This window comes from Furipterus horrens, unplaced genomic scaffold (genome assembly GCF_987537825.1).
Source record: "Furipterus horrens unplaced genomic scaffold, mFurHor1.1.pri manual_scaffold_9, whole genome shotgun sequence".
Taxonomy (NCBI): Eukaryota; Metazoa; Chordata; class Mammalia; order Chiroptera; family Furipteridae; genus Furipterus; species Furipterus horrens.
Genome location: NW_028327179.1, coordinates 16,033,122 through 16,046,904, shown reverse-complemented (window position 1 = coordinate 16,046,904; position 13,783 = coordinate 16,033,122). Strand labels below are relative to the sequence as shown.

The window sequence follows — 13,783 nt, the reverse complement described above, 5'->3', positions numbered from 1 at the left end:
GCAGCTAGAGGAGCACAAGACCTTTGCCTATTGCCCTTTATAAGATTATAAAGGGTCTTAAGTCTGAGAGGGGGGAGTTGTTACAGAGCGGGGGGTGGCTCCCCAAAATAAATAAATTAATTAATTTTTAAAAATTAAAAAACAAAATCCAACTAAGCAAACCAGAATAGGAACAGAATCATAGGTATGGGGATCATTTGGAGGGTTATCAGCTGGGAGGGAGGAGGGGGAGAAATGGGGAAATGGTGCAGGGATTAAGAAGCATAATTTGTTGGTACAAAATAGACAGGGGGATGTTAAGAATAATATAGGAAAGGATGAAGCCAAAGAACTTCTATGCATGACCCATGGACATGAACTAAGGGGGGGGGGTGGGATTGTTGAAGGGAAGGGGGGTATTGGGCAGAGGGGAGGAAAGGGGAAAAAATTGGGACTACTGTAACAACATAATCAATAAAAAATACTTAAAAAATTTTAAAAGATGTCAGAGCAGATTATTGGCAGGGATGGAACAGAAGCTCCTTGTTGGCTTTAGTCCAAGGCTGTCCATGGTGTCGGCGGAGCCTTCTCATGTTCTGACACATGAACTTGCAAGCATTTAACCTCCCTGTGGATAAAATGCCATCCTGATAGAGAACAGTATCTACTCTCATGCTTTAGATACGAGAATTAAAACATCTTTTGCTGTTTAGGTGTTTGTTGGATAGTGTATTGGTTTTTTAAAAAAAATGAAGTGTGTTCTGTTCTCTTTCCTAGGTACTCATGAGAGCATTAAGGGACTTCAATATGCCTAAAATAGTGACCGACGACATCCCTGTGTTTCTGGGCCTGGTGGGTGACCTGTTCCCAGCCCTGGATGTGCCCCGAAGGAGGGCACTGCACTTTGAGGAGATGGTCAGGAAGTCCGCCCTGGAGCTCCGCCTGCAGCCCGAAGAGAGCTTCATCCTCAAGGTACAGGGACCGTTTACTTGTCAGGGTAGCCCTTGGGATATGCAGTGACAATACTGTAGTTAAGTGACACTGAGCAAGACTTCAACTTACATATTACACTAACCTTAATGTGACCTTAACATATACTTCAAAGCATTCTATGTATGCAGTCTCTACTGAAGTAAATATAGTTTGTTGTACCAGTTTGTGAGAAGGTAAAAACACAAATATGATTAAGTCATGGGTTTAAATGTAAGCATACTTTTCTTTTCTTTTTTTTCAATTCATGTGGTTTTTTAAAAAATTTTTATTGTATTCTCTTACAGTTGTCCCATTTTTCTTCCATTAAGCATACTTTTCATTAGTTTATAAAACTACTTGGTGACATGCACCCAAAATTAATTTAATCAGTTATGCTCTTTTCTCCCCAGTTTAGAAAAAATTGGAAGTAAAATTATTAGCACATGTTTGAATGGGAAGAAATGTCTACATGTATAACATCATCTGACTTGTTAAAGACTTGTGCATATGTGTCCTCGCTTTGGGTGTAATGAAGACATGGATGTTAAAGTACATATAGAATGTCTGTTGCAGATATTTTGGAGGATGTTAGTCATTCCTCCGTTGTAGATGATGATCAGCATACACTGTTCTTGTTCAGGACTTCATGAAGTCACTGATTTTGTTAGCAGCCCCTGCCATGTACCCGGCTCCCGTGTATTCGCTTCTGCTGTGACAGTGACTCACTGAGTAACAGGCTGTCTTCATTCTCACTCTTGTGTTCTGTGTTGGGAGGTCCAGGAGAAACTCTTATTTGTCCTTGCCGTCTACTTTAGGTTTCCTGGAATACAGGGTGGGGCCAAAGTAGATTTATAGTTCTCCGTACGGGAAGTAATACAATAATTAATAAAAAATCACCCAAGAATAAACTCTGTGTTTTGCGTACTCACAACTGTTAACCTACCTTTGCCTCACCCTGTATAATATCCGTGGGGGCTGGCTTGAATTGTAAGGAAAGAATTGGGCAAAATGGGTGGTGTTTTTTTTTTTTTTTTCCATTAACCATAAACTCATTAAAGGAAACCGGTGGCTGGCTGTTTGTCCTTCAGGTTGTCCAGCTGGAGGAGCTGTTGGCCGTGCGGCACTCTGTCTTTGTGGTTGGAAACGCAGGCACAGGGAAGAGTCAGGTATGGTAAACTGCCAAAGAGCTTTCAACCTTAGAAGGAACGGTTTTTTTGAAGGGGGGATGCTATTTTCAATTCTATTAAAGAGTTCCCATCAGTGAAGTTCACCATAATTTTGAGTTAGAATCTGAGATTAATATTGTTCTTCAATCAGTTGACACTGCTTCCCTCTCTATATTGGGGACGGAGAGAATAACAAATAGGGCATTATTGCATTTAAACAGGGAAAATAAGCTGAGATGAAGATTGGGTTTTCCACATGAACTTTTTAGCATCCTATTCGTTTGTTTAGATGTATGCCATGCTATTTTATGCATTTTTCATTAATATCATTCTGCCCGAACTCTTTTATCCAAAGTTAACATATTGAGAGACTCTAGAATAAGGTACCTGGCTTGGCAGGTTCTAATGGCCCTCCCTACATTTACCAAAACTATACTTTGTTATCTTTTCCAAGTTATCCCAGATTCTCCTCACATCATTAAGAAAACCCGAATGTTTCCCTTCAGTACTCTCTCAAAATATAGGCCTGTAAAGGGCAAAAACAAAACTTGAAAAAAAGGGAGGCAGCAAAAACCACATTTTTGAGCTACCTATCATGCGCATTATGAGGTACCTAGTAGGTGCATTATGTGTAATTTATTCTGCGTAATGATGACATGCCCTGGATATTATTGTCCCTATTTGTAGTTCACTGCTTGATTTTGATTGGTCTTACCGACAGTCCTGGTAACATACTTATTTTTTTGTTTGGCAGACAGTATATGCAGAAATGCATGTATTTTAACTCAGGGTGCTGGAGTGTAAACACATTTAGTAGCCAACGACTAAAAATAAGGAGAGTGGGCATGTAAGGCTTTAGAGCGTGGGTGTGTAGAGAACTTGCCAGCAGTTAGATGTGAACCCAGAGTGGAGCAATCGTAAAAAGAGGCCCTGTGTGAGGAACTTTCTAGTGAAAAAAGGTAATAATTGAAATAGTCAAGTTGATAGCTGAAAGACCTGTAATTATTCTGTTATAGTAAGTTTCAGATGCAGGGCCATGGTTTAGGGAGGGGAAAATTAAATTCTATAATTTTCGGTAGAATCATGGTGTCTTAAAAATGTCAACTTACTATTCCTAAGGCATTTGATTGCTTTCTTCTGGTCTTTACTGATTCTGTAAGCTGATGCAATGAGAGGTCCAAAGCTCAGGCCCATGCTGTTTAACAACTTATTATTCCAAAGTGTTTGGCAAATGTTTATCAGTCCTTCAGGCCCCTGTGAGAAGATCAGGGTTAACTCTTTGTTGTAGGGCCTGCCCCGTGCATTGTAGGATGTTCAGCAGCATCCCTGGCCTCTGCCCATGGGATGCCCAGTGCGCTGCACGCCCTCTTCCCTCAAGTTAAGGAAATCTGCTGTTGAGAAGTCTTGCTCCGGGTCACTAGCTCTCAAAGCACATCCAGACCAGCATCATTGGCATCACCTGGGACCTTAGTAGAAATGCTACTCATCAGTCCCACCCCAGACCTACTGAGTCAGAAACTCTGAGATTGGGTCCAGCAGTCTGTATTTTAACACCCTCTAAGGATTCTGACATAAGCTAATTTTTGAGCACAATCTAAATAATACAGGCAGAGTGGATTTTAATAGTATGAACCGGATGCTTACTTACATACAGTCCTTCACTGTGCACATGTGGTTAAAAGTCTCACATAGTAGAGTGACTTCCTCTAGCGTACATTGTTCAAAGAATCAGGTGAATTGCTCCTAAGAGATTGCAGGAATAAATTGTTCAAGATGGTGATGAAAATGTGCACATGTAAATCTTTTCTCATTCTCAATTTTAATACAAAGAATATCCAGGAACATATAATGAATAAGGAAAATCCTTCGAAATCTTTTGCTTTCCATTTGGCTTACATTAGTATTTTCTTAGCTTTTCTTCCTTCTTCCCTTCAGATTTTGAGAACACTGAACCGAACATATGTTAACATGAAACAAAAACCCATTTGGAATGACTTAAACCCTAAAGCTGTGACAACAGATGAACTCTTTGGTTTCATACATCACGCTACCCGAGAATGGAAAGATGGCAAGTAGTATTTCCCCTTTTGAAGTGCTAAAAATTTCTCATTTTTATCCAGAAAAACCATTTCTCAGTTCAAGCCAATTTTAGTCATAGTTGTAGATTTACTGTTTATGTGTTGGCATTACTGGAGATACAGCGACTCAGAACAGCATTTATAACCTATAAATTCAAGCTAGATTTGAATAAGAGGTCAATTTGCATTCAGCAGTTTTGTGCTCAGAGATGTGTATTTTATCCCACATCAATTATGTCAGGGCTCCGTGCACACTAGGAAAGAAGTCAACATAAATGCCTCAGGGAGCATTTACAAAGTAACCCGATCCAAGACACTGACTTGTTTCAGGCGGGCTTTTTCTGTGCCAGGGACAAAAGTCAATGGGACAGGTTTCTTGCCTTGAAAGTATTTGCAGATAAACCAACCCTTTTATTAAAATCTTTTACTATTACTTCTCATTTCATTAAGTGCACTATCCTTGGTATCCTCCTTGAGTCCTTTTCCCCCTTTCACACTCTACTTTCAACTCTACAGCAAATCATATAGACTTTACCTTTAAAAGACACATATTCCAGCACTTCTCTCCTCTGCAGCTACCACATTAGTCCATCTGGTCTACCTGCAGTTCATTTTTCCATACAGCAGATAGAGTGTGCTCTTCAAAATGTTAGTTCTCTGCTTGCCACTTCCAGTGGATTCCATCATCCTTAGACCCAACCTTTATCTAAGGCCTGCATGGTTCTTATGTGATTAGATCCTCCTTCCCCATGTCTGACCTCATTTCTTGTGCTCTGCCCTTCACCTATTATATATAATCCATGAACCCTGGCCTCCTTGCTCTTCCTGGGACATGTCAAGGATTTTCCCATCACCTGGGAAACTTTGTATTATATACATTTTTGCACTTGAAGGCCCCACCATCTGCAACACCAGAAGTATCTGCACTGCCTCCTTCCTTATATTATTGAAGTATTTGGTCAAATGGCACATCAGAGAAGAATTCCTTGGTGATCCTGTGTTTAGAAGCCTACCTCATCGTTCTTAGTTTGTGGGACAATCAAATTTTGCTCTTAGCTTTTCATCATTGTTTTTAAAGGACTGTGGCAGGAAGGGACTAATATCAGTTTATTCTGAAACTCTATGGAAGCTATCAAACGATGCTGGCTTTTTTTGAATCATGGCGAGTTCTACTGCATGCTATCACTTATTTTTGTACAAAAGACTTCACAGAGGAAACAAAGCATTCCACATACATGCATTATATCATTTTTCTCACCATGGTATTATGTACTTAAGTTTTGAAAAGTCAGCAACTATTAAATACACCATGTAACACACAATGCTTATATATGTAGTAACAGCAAAAAGGACTATGGATTTTAAATGTTTCTGTCTATACATCTTGTGAAGTCATGATAATATAATGCCAGTGACCAACTTTCTTAAGGAAATCTATAGCACTTCTGAATACTTTAGCTTTAGAATTATGTCCCTTGAAGGTTGTTATAGAAAAATGGAGAAGGTGAAATAAACTGATGTTTGGCCTAAAATAGATACTGAATGTATGTGCATGAGAAAGGATAATGCCTTTATTTGGTATAAGTTTGGGGTTTCCTATGTGTTACCTTTTATAAATTCCCACAATTATTCTTCAGGGAAGTTACTGTCAACTTTCAGTGACATATGGGGAGGCTCAGTCAGTGAAGTTCAGGAATCTCCTCATGAAAGTGAAACTTGCCCTGTGGTCTGGAGCCCAGGTATGGCTCGAAAGCTATTACACATTGCCTGCCAGAGAGAGGCGACAAATTTACAGCCAATTTATTTACTTAATAAAAAAGCTTCCAATAGAAAAAATAACAAATTTATTTTAGAAATAACAGCACTCAACTGCATTATATATATATTAAGATTGTTTACTCTTAATTTATAGGTCTCTTCTCATCCATTCTGCGAGAACAAGCAAATCTTACCCATGATGGACCAAAATGGATAGTCCTGGATGGAGATATTGATCCCATGTGGATTGAATCACTAAATACTGTCATGGATGATAACAAGGTGAGTAATACCTCAGAGCCGAACCTTAAACTAACACCTGGAGTGTGTTCATTGTTTTATTCACTTGCTGATTTTAATACTGGTTCTTAATCATCAGCCTGATGTTCTATTAGTTACCATTTTGATAAGTGGCACTTTTCTGATAATTCTCTTAATGTCACTGTTAAAGAGTTTAAGTGAAAACATTTTTCTTGCCTATATAAATTTAACCATCTTAACAAAGGAGATATGTATCCAAGAATTTACGTCATACACATTTTACCATTTCCAAGAGCTAGGCATAAATTATTACATTTTATCTTTGATTAAGGATGGAATATTTGGATAATAAAGGACAAGTTTGAAATTTAGTAGTTCCTGTGGCTACCGATTGAGTAGAAATGCATTCCTAAGCATTTTGCCAGTGGTTAACCCAGCATTCCCAGCAAAATCAAAGGGAGATGGGGCAGGGCTGTGAGAGGCCACTTGGGCCCTGCCAGGTTAGGGTCAGGAAGAGAATTCAGAAATCATAGTTACCACAGAACAGAATTAGTTACCACCTTAAATTAACAGTAATTACTGCTTTCTGAATGAAGACATTGCTTATCATAAAATATAGGTCTGAGATCTTTCTGCTTACATGAGTTTCTATAGGAAAATTGGTAATTGTGGTATTTTAGATTCTGAAGAAAATTTATTTTTGTGGTATTCAGGCTTTTTCATGTAATCACTCTTAGAACAAATGTCTTATATTTAGTAATAATTACCAGTGACTTAAAGATTGGCATCAATAAGTCGAAGTTGGTGAGTTTGTTCCTCAAGGGTCAGAGAGCACCCCTCTGGGATGAATGGGGATCTTTATTCGGTCTGTGCATACATCTAACTTGGGACTGTGAGCTCACAGCCTTTGGCACTTCTGCTGGGGGAAGTGCTTCCGTTGTTATGGTAAATTGGCAGTGTTGCTCCCCTCCAGAGTGACAGGGCCTCTTTTGTGCTGTGCTCTTGCCCAGGTGCTGACCTTGGCCAGCAATGAGCGCATAGCCCTTACTCCCGCCATGAGGCTGCTCTTCGAGATTCATCACTTAAGGACGGCCACCCCAGCTACTGTGTCCAGAGCTGGTATTCTGTATGTGAACCCACAAGATTTGGGCTGGAATCCGTGAGTACTGCTTTCTTTAAAATTGTGGTAAAATGTATATAATACAAAGTTGACCAGTTTAACCATTTTTAAGTGTACAGTTTGGTGGCATCAAGTGCATTCACACTGTTGTAAATCATCACCACCGACCATCTCCCTAACGTTTTTTATCTTCCCAAACTGAAGCCCCATATCCATTAAACAGCGACTCCCCAGTCACTGCCCCAGGCCCTTTCTATTCAAGTACTCTAGGTATCTCTCATAAATAGAATCATACAGTAATTGTCCTTCTGTGATGGGCTTATTTCACTTAGCATAATGTCTTCAGAGTCTGTCTGTGTTAGAGCATGTGCCAGAATTTCCTTCCTTTTTAAGGCTGAATGATATTCCATTTTACGTATCCAGTATAGACCACATTTTATTTATTTATTCATTTGTCAGTGAACACTTGGGCTACTTCTGTCTTTTAACTGTAGCAATTAATGCTTCTATGAACAGGGCATACAGGTGTCTCTTTGAGTCCCTACTTTTAATTATTCTGGATATATATCCACAGTGGAACTAATAGATCATATGCTAGTTCTGTTTTTATTTATTTTATTATTTTATTTTATTTCAATGCAGGTGGTTTATTGGGTGGAATCAGACTTTTAGTCATAACAGGTAGCTTTATAAATTCAGTCTGTACCTCCCCCCCCAAATGAGTATTGTTAACTGCTACTGAGGTTTATTAGCGGACTTCTTGTGCAAATTAGCATGTGAACAGTCATGTACTAACTCACAGTGTCTGGTCTGACTTGAGAGAAAGGAACATGCTTCCAGAAGGTGGAGGAAGGGAAGCAGACTTGTGGTGTGGCGCTGGACAACGAGGTCTGCTAAATGGAGAGCTTACATGATCCATGAATACAGGGGCAGGCAAAAGGAGGTTTACCGTTGTGAGTACGCAAGTTTATTCTTCTGCATTTCCACCGAGTAACTGTAAGCCCACTTTTGCCCACCCTGTATATGGAGACAGCAAAGAAACTGTTGAATGTTATGCAAGACACTTCATCTGGGTTTTGTGTTGGAGAGTGAGCAGAAAACTAGTTGGTAATTTTACTTCTGCTGTTCTTTGGAAGGGAGTGGGTAAAATAAGTATTATTTCTTCCTCATGCAGTTAGAATTGGTTTATAAAGCCATTTGTCCTTGGAGTACTTTTTAGTAAAAGGTTTTTAAAAAGATTTAATTTTTTTTTTGGAGTGAGAGGAAGGGAGAAAGGGAGAGAAGCATCAATGAGTGAGAGAATAATCTTCTTACACACTCAGACCTGGGGACCTGGCCCGCAACCCAGGCGTGTGCCCAGACGAGGAACCGAACTGGCGATCCCTCGGTTCTCACAGGGTAGTTCTGTTTTTAAATTTTAGAAGAACTGACATACTGTTTTCCATGGTGGCTGTTCCACTTTACATTCCCACCAGCAGTGCATGAGGGTTCCAATTTCTGCATGTCCTCACCAAAACTTGTTATTTTCTCTATTTTTTTATAGTAGCCATCCTAATGGGTGTGAAATGTTACCTCATTTCAGTTTTGATTTGTGTTTTCAGAATGATTAGTGATGTTGAGCATCTTTTCGTGTGCTTTTTGACCATTTGCATATTTTCTTTGGAGAAATGCCTATTTCAGTCCTTTGCCTGTTTTTAAATCCATTTGTTTGGTTTTGTTGTTGCTGTGAACATTTCTCTTTTTATCTTCATTTTTAAAAGAGCTAAAAATTTACATGATTATTTGAAGAACCCATTGGCAATTAAATTTAAAGCTGATTAATTAGGCTAATTTAAAGGTAATTAAATTAGCATCTGTATGCCTTTGTCATTTTTAGTTGGATGTTACCCTGTTCACACCTTGTACATGTTAAGAAGTCAGTATTTGTTGAAGAAATGAATAAATAATAATTGTTCAGATGGAGTGCATGCACACACACATATGTATATATCTTATTTAGTGAGCATGTGTATGTATGTGTACATATAATGTGCATATGTGAACAGTTAGTAATACTTTGAGTTAGAACAAGTTTATTGTGCCCACTTGCTTACTCTTCACATGCTCACGGTTCCCATAATTCATTCCGGTGGTCACTTGTCACCCCCTTTAACATTCCCACTGTGAGCGGTGGAAACGTCCGAGCTCTGCATGTGAACACATGCTATGGCTGGTGTGTTTGAGTCAGGTTCTTCTGCGCCCTCCCCCGTGTTCTGTGTCCCTGAGGCTGTCCTGTGAGGGCCACATCAATGGGCTCCTTGCCCTGTGGCTCCTGGTTGCTTTGGTGAATAAGGAGCCCTGGCAGGAAATGAGAGGGAGAGAAGAGATGAGGTCAGGCAATTTATTCCCTGGCTCCCTCCTTGCAGGGTCACATCAGGATGACTGTTTCTCTCAACTGCAGGTCAGCTCCTCTCAAATGTCTCTGTAAGGTTCTTTCCTTCCAGGTCTGGTGGTAGTCTTTCCTTCCAGGTCTGGTGGTAGTCCGTCATTCTCCTGTCCTTGCAGGCATAGGTGGTTATAACCATTGCTCAGCTATTCCCCCATTGGGTGGCACCTTCCTTCCAGTGTCCCCACTGCATGCCCACACCTTTGTCAATCATCCAATCCTCCCTCATTCTCCTTATTTGAAGACAGCTGTCCTGTGCCAAACGCCTGACTGAGGCACTTCTCCAGGCTGCTTTTTCTGTGGACTGATTTGCTCACAAGTCTCCTCCCTTAACTCTGCAGCAGAGGAGAGCTGTGTTCAGGCTTGTGTGTTGCACAAAGCTCTACTGGATTGGACTTGAGGAGGGAGTGATTTTTACAAGTCTAAAATGAAGAGTTCTTCTTGGGTGTCCACCTCCTGTCCCCAGCTAGGGTTCTGATGACCTCCTAGGACGCTTCTATTGGATGGGGGCTAGCTGAGGGAGACTCTCCAGTACGCTGGACTCCCCCATACAGACAGCAGGGGCAGTCTTTGCACACCACCCCTTTTCTTTCAGAGGGCCCCTGACCCCATAGGAGTGGCCTAATTTCAGTAGCGTACCACTCAGTTCCCCAGGTCTATGTAATTCAGTCTCAGTAACATCCTGTAGAGAGCTATGTGCTAACAAAATCTGTTTAAAGGACTTTTTATCTAGTGAGTCAAAGGTCACAGGTTGGATGAAGAGACACCCAATATACATTCCTAAGAATGTTAAACAAGTCTGTCTTCAGCATCACATTTTATTTTGATGGAGGTTTTTGTTTTATCTAAGATCTAAGGATAGGTTTTCATTTTTATATGTATGACCGAAAGGTCCATCCAGGTCATTATCCAAAGCAATGGGGATCTTCTCTAAAGGATATTTTTATATTTTCACCTCCTACCGCCATAAACCTTCAATGAAAACTACAAAAAAAAAAAAAAAGGCTATTTTTGGTTGAGGATTATTTTTGTCACTTCGTATTTATTGGATATATTATTATCTTATTTAGTCATAATACTAATAATGTGACAGTTTTACATGTTCTGACCCATTTAACCCTTAATTACCTTCTGAGAACGACATAATGCTTAACCTAGTTTTCCAAACCAGTATCTTAGGTCTTGATGTTTAAATTTAAAAGTGTTAACAGCTATAGAAAAGATGAAAAGGTGGTAGTACCCATACGGCCACACCCCCTTTCCCTGCAGTCTCCATTGTTCCCATTGCACTGCGTTTTGTTTCTGTCCGGCTGGACACACACTTGCTCACAGACACAGAGATACATGTATTTTTGACTTTTTTTTTTTAATGAATTATTTCAAAGTAAATCGGACATGTTGATACATTTCATCCCTTAGTTCTTCAATGTTTATCTCATACATGAACACAGTACAATGAACATACCTAAGAAATTGAGCCTTGAAACAACATTATCTGATAAAGTAATTTTTTTCAAATTTTCCCATTTACTCCAGTAGTTTCCACCATAGCTTTAAAAAAACCAAGCATCAGAACACGGGTCATGGATTGCATCTACTTGTCTCTGCTGTCTCCTTTAATCTAAAGTAGGCCTCCACCTCTTTCTTTTTTTAAATTGAATTTATTGGGGTGACATCAATTCACCAAACCATACATGGTTTCAAGTGTACAACTCAACAGAACATCTGCACGCTGCGCTGTGCGCCCATCGCCCCAAGCACAGTCTCTGCCTGTCCCCACTTATCCCGCCATTGCCCACCTCTTCCTACCCCTACCCCCCTTTCCCTCTGGCTATCACCACACTCGTCTGTGTCTGTGTGTGCTATGTTTATGTGGTTTTTTTCTTGTTGTTCTTCTTTCATCGAACAACCCCCACACTCCCTCCCCTCTGACATGTCAGTCTGTTCCATGTATCCATGCCTCTGTTTCTATTTTGTTTGTCAGTTTATTTTGTTCATTAGATTTCCACACCCCCCCACCTTTTCTTTCATGACATTTACAGTTTTGAAGAGAATGAGATTGATGTTTTAAAGAACCAGCCATTGGTGGTTGCAAAGTGGGGGTCTCCTAATTTAGACACTCTGTCAACACATATTGGGTGACATTTTTCTGTCAAGAACTTTTCCTCTTCTAGTTTTTCTTCTTCCTTCCCTTTCTCTCTTTCTTCCTGTCTCTCCTTTTTCCTTTCATTTTTGAGGCATATCATTTTCTATTCATGGCTTCTTTTATTTCAGTTCAGTGGGTAATAATTCATCACCTGCATTATTCTTTTGTATGCTCAAACTGGCCCAAATTTGGCCAGCAAGAACCTCTTCAAACCAGCCACTTCTGCGTTTTGTTTTTCACTTGTTCTCCTAAGTCTCTGAGCCCTTTGCTTTCTGGCTAAAAAAGATACTTCTGACTTATCTCGGATTTTCCTTACCTGAGGCCTGATTCAGCCATTTCTCCAAGGAACCAGAAGAAACTACTTTTTGTACAAGGAATGCTACTTAGAATTCAATAGAGGGGTGCTAGGTGTGCTCCTTGCCGTTGGTATGTCATTGCTTCTAGGTTCTTTCAGTGAACAGAATAGGAACTCTATTTTGTTACCTCATATTGTAGGAACTGATAAGATATTGCAGGTAGAAGTTATGAAATACAATATGTTCATTGTGTCACGGTGCGGTTCCATTTAAGGACTAAAGATAGTGCCATTGTCATGTAAGCTTCTTAGAATATTTTTGTTAAAATTCACTGAGCTATTGAAAGAAATAAATTTATGTCCATACTTTATAGCAGACAGCCTACAAGGACAGACAACAGCCTTAAAATCATACCCCCGTGCGACTTGCTGTACAAATCAAATACTATTTTACTTTAATTCTGAGTTCTAAGTAAGTTTACTGGAAGAATCCTGGATAGTTCATATATGTCTGTTGAGATGTTGAAAAGTAGAGAAAGGCACAGGAATTAGAACATTTCTGAAAATTCTGATTAGCAGGAATTTTTTCTAGTAGAAAGGGATGAAATGCATAGAAAGAAAAAATATATACAGGTAAAGAATTATTTAAATGTATTCATAAGGGATCTACCAAACTACATGTTACTTAGCTTGTAAACAATGGCAGGAAAGTTGGAAGTATCTCTAGAATTTAGTCTGATTCCAAAAGAGATTACTGGAAAATAACTTCTGGAGGCCACAACTTTAGATTGTATTTTTTTCCCTCTGTTACTTTGGCTTAAAATATCCTTTGGCTGTGTTTCACTAATCCTCTCACCTGGGCTGGGTGAGCTTGATATCGTCTACCCCCGCAGTCCTACCCTTTCATTTTTGGATTCTTTATATATTCGTAAACATCAAGATTAGAAATAATCATCATGCGCTGGTGATCAGCAGTGTCCTCCTAATTTGGGACATTTGTCCCGGCCTCTGTGAATGATAGAGAGCCCAGTGTTGGTTGCGAGGGGAAAATTATGGGGTGCTCTGATGAATTCCTGCTGTGTCCTACCTGATAGATTCCAAACCCAAACTACTGACGAATTAAAAAAAAAAAAAAAAAGTTTTTTGAAGCCTGAAAACTGTGGCTACTTGGATAGTTTCCAAACTGCAGGGTTTTAGACTTCATATGACACACCCATAGCACTTCTGGAGAAGGGAATAGCAACAGAGCTGATTGCATGGAACATGTTTGCGAATGCTGAAGAGACAAACATTCTGTTCGTGGCCTAGACGTTGGTATTAAGGTGGTACATTAAGGTGCCATAATGGAGCTACTTCCTGAGACAGCATGTCATTTTTAGTTGTGTGGTCATGTTCAAATCTATAGAATTTTATTTTTAATTATAAGGAACTTTTTTATAAAGTTGGAAAGAATTACCAACAGAGATCTGAATCTTCAATTTTTGCCATTGCTGACGATAATAGTCTTTCCTCCTAAATTTGCTGCCTTGTAATGACTTTTTATTCCAAACTATGAAAATTGAATGGTAATTTATACATTAAAT

At 39.5% G+C, this 13,783-nt stretch overlaps 1 protein-coding gene across 1 annotated transcript in view; it reads left to right on the top strand.

Annotated features, from left to right (window-relative positions):
- DNAH11 (dynein axonemal heavy chain 11) overlaps positions 1-13,783 on the top strand; it is a 255,136-nt gene that overhangs the window by 103,486 nt on the left and 137,867 nt on the right. Inside the window, exons 38-42 of the mRNA XM_090286851.1 lie at positions 757-951; positions 2,040-2,117; positions 4,053-4,185; positions 6,108-6,235; positions 7,225-7,373. Coding sequence (XP_090142977.1) covers positions 757-951; positions 2,040-2,117; positions 4,053-4,185; positions 6,108-6,235; positions 7,225-7,373 — 683 coding nt within the window. The remainder of the gene's footprint in view (positions 1-756; positions 952-2,039; positions 2,118-4,052; positions 4,186-6,107; positions 6,236-7,224; positions 7,374-13,783) is intronic.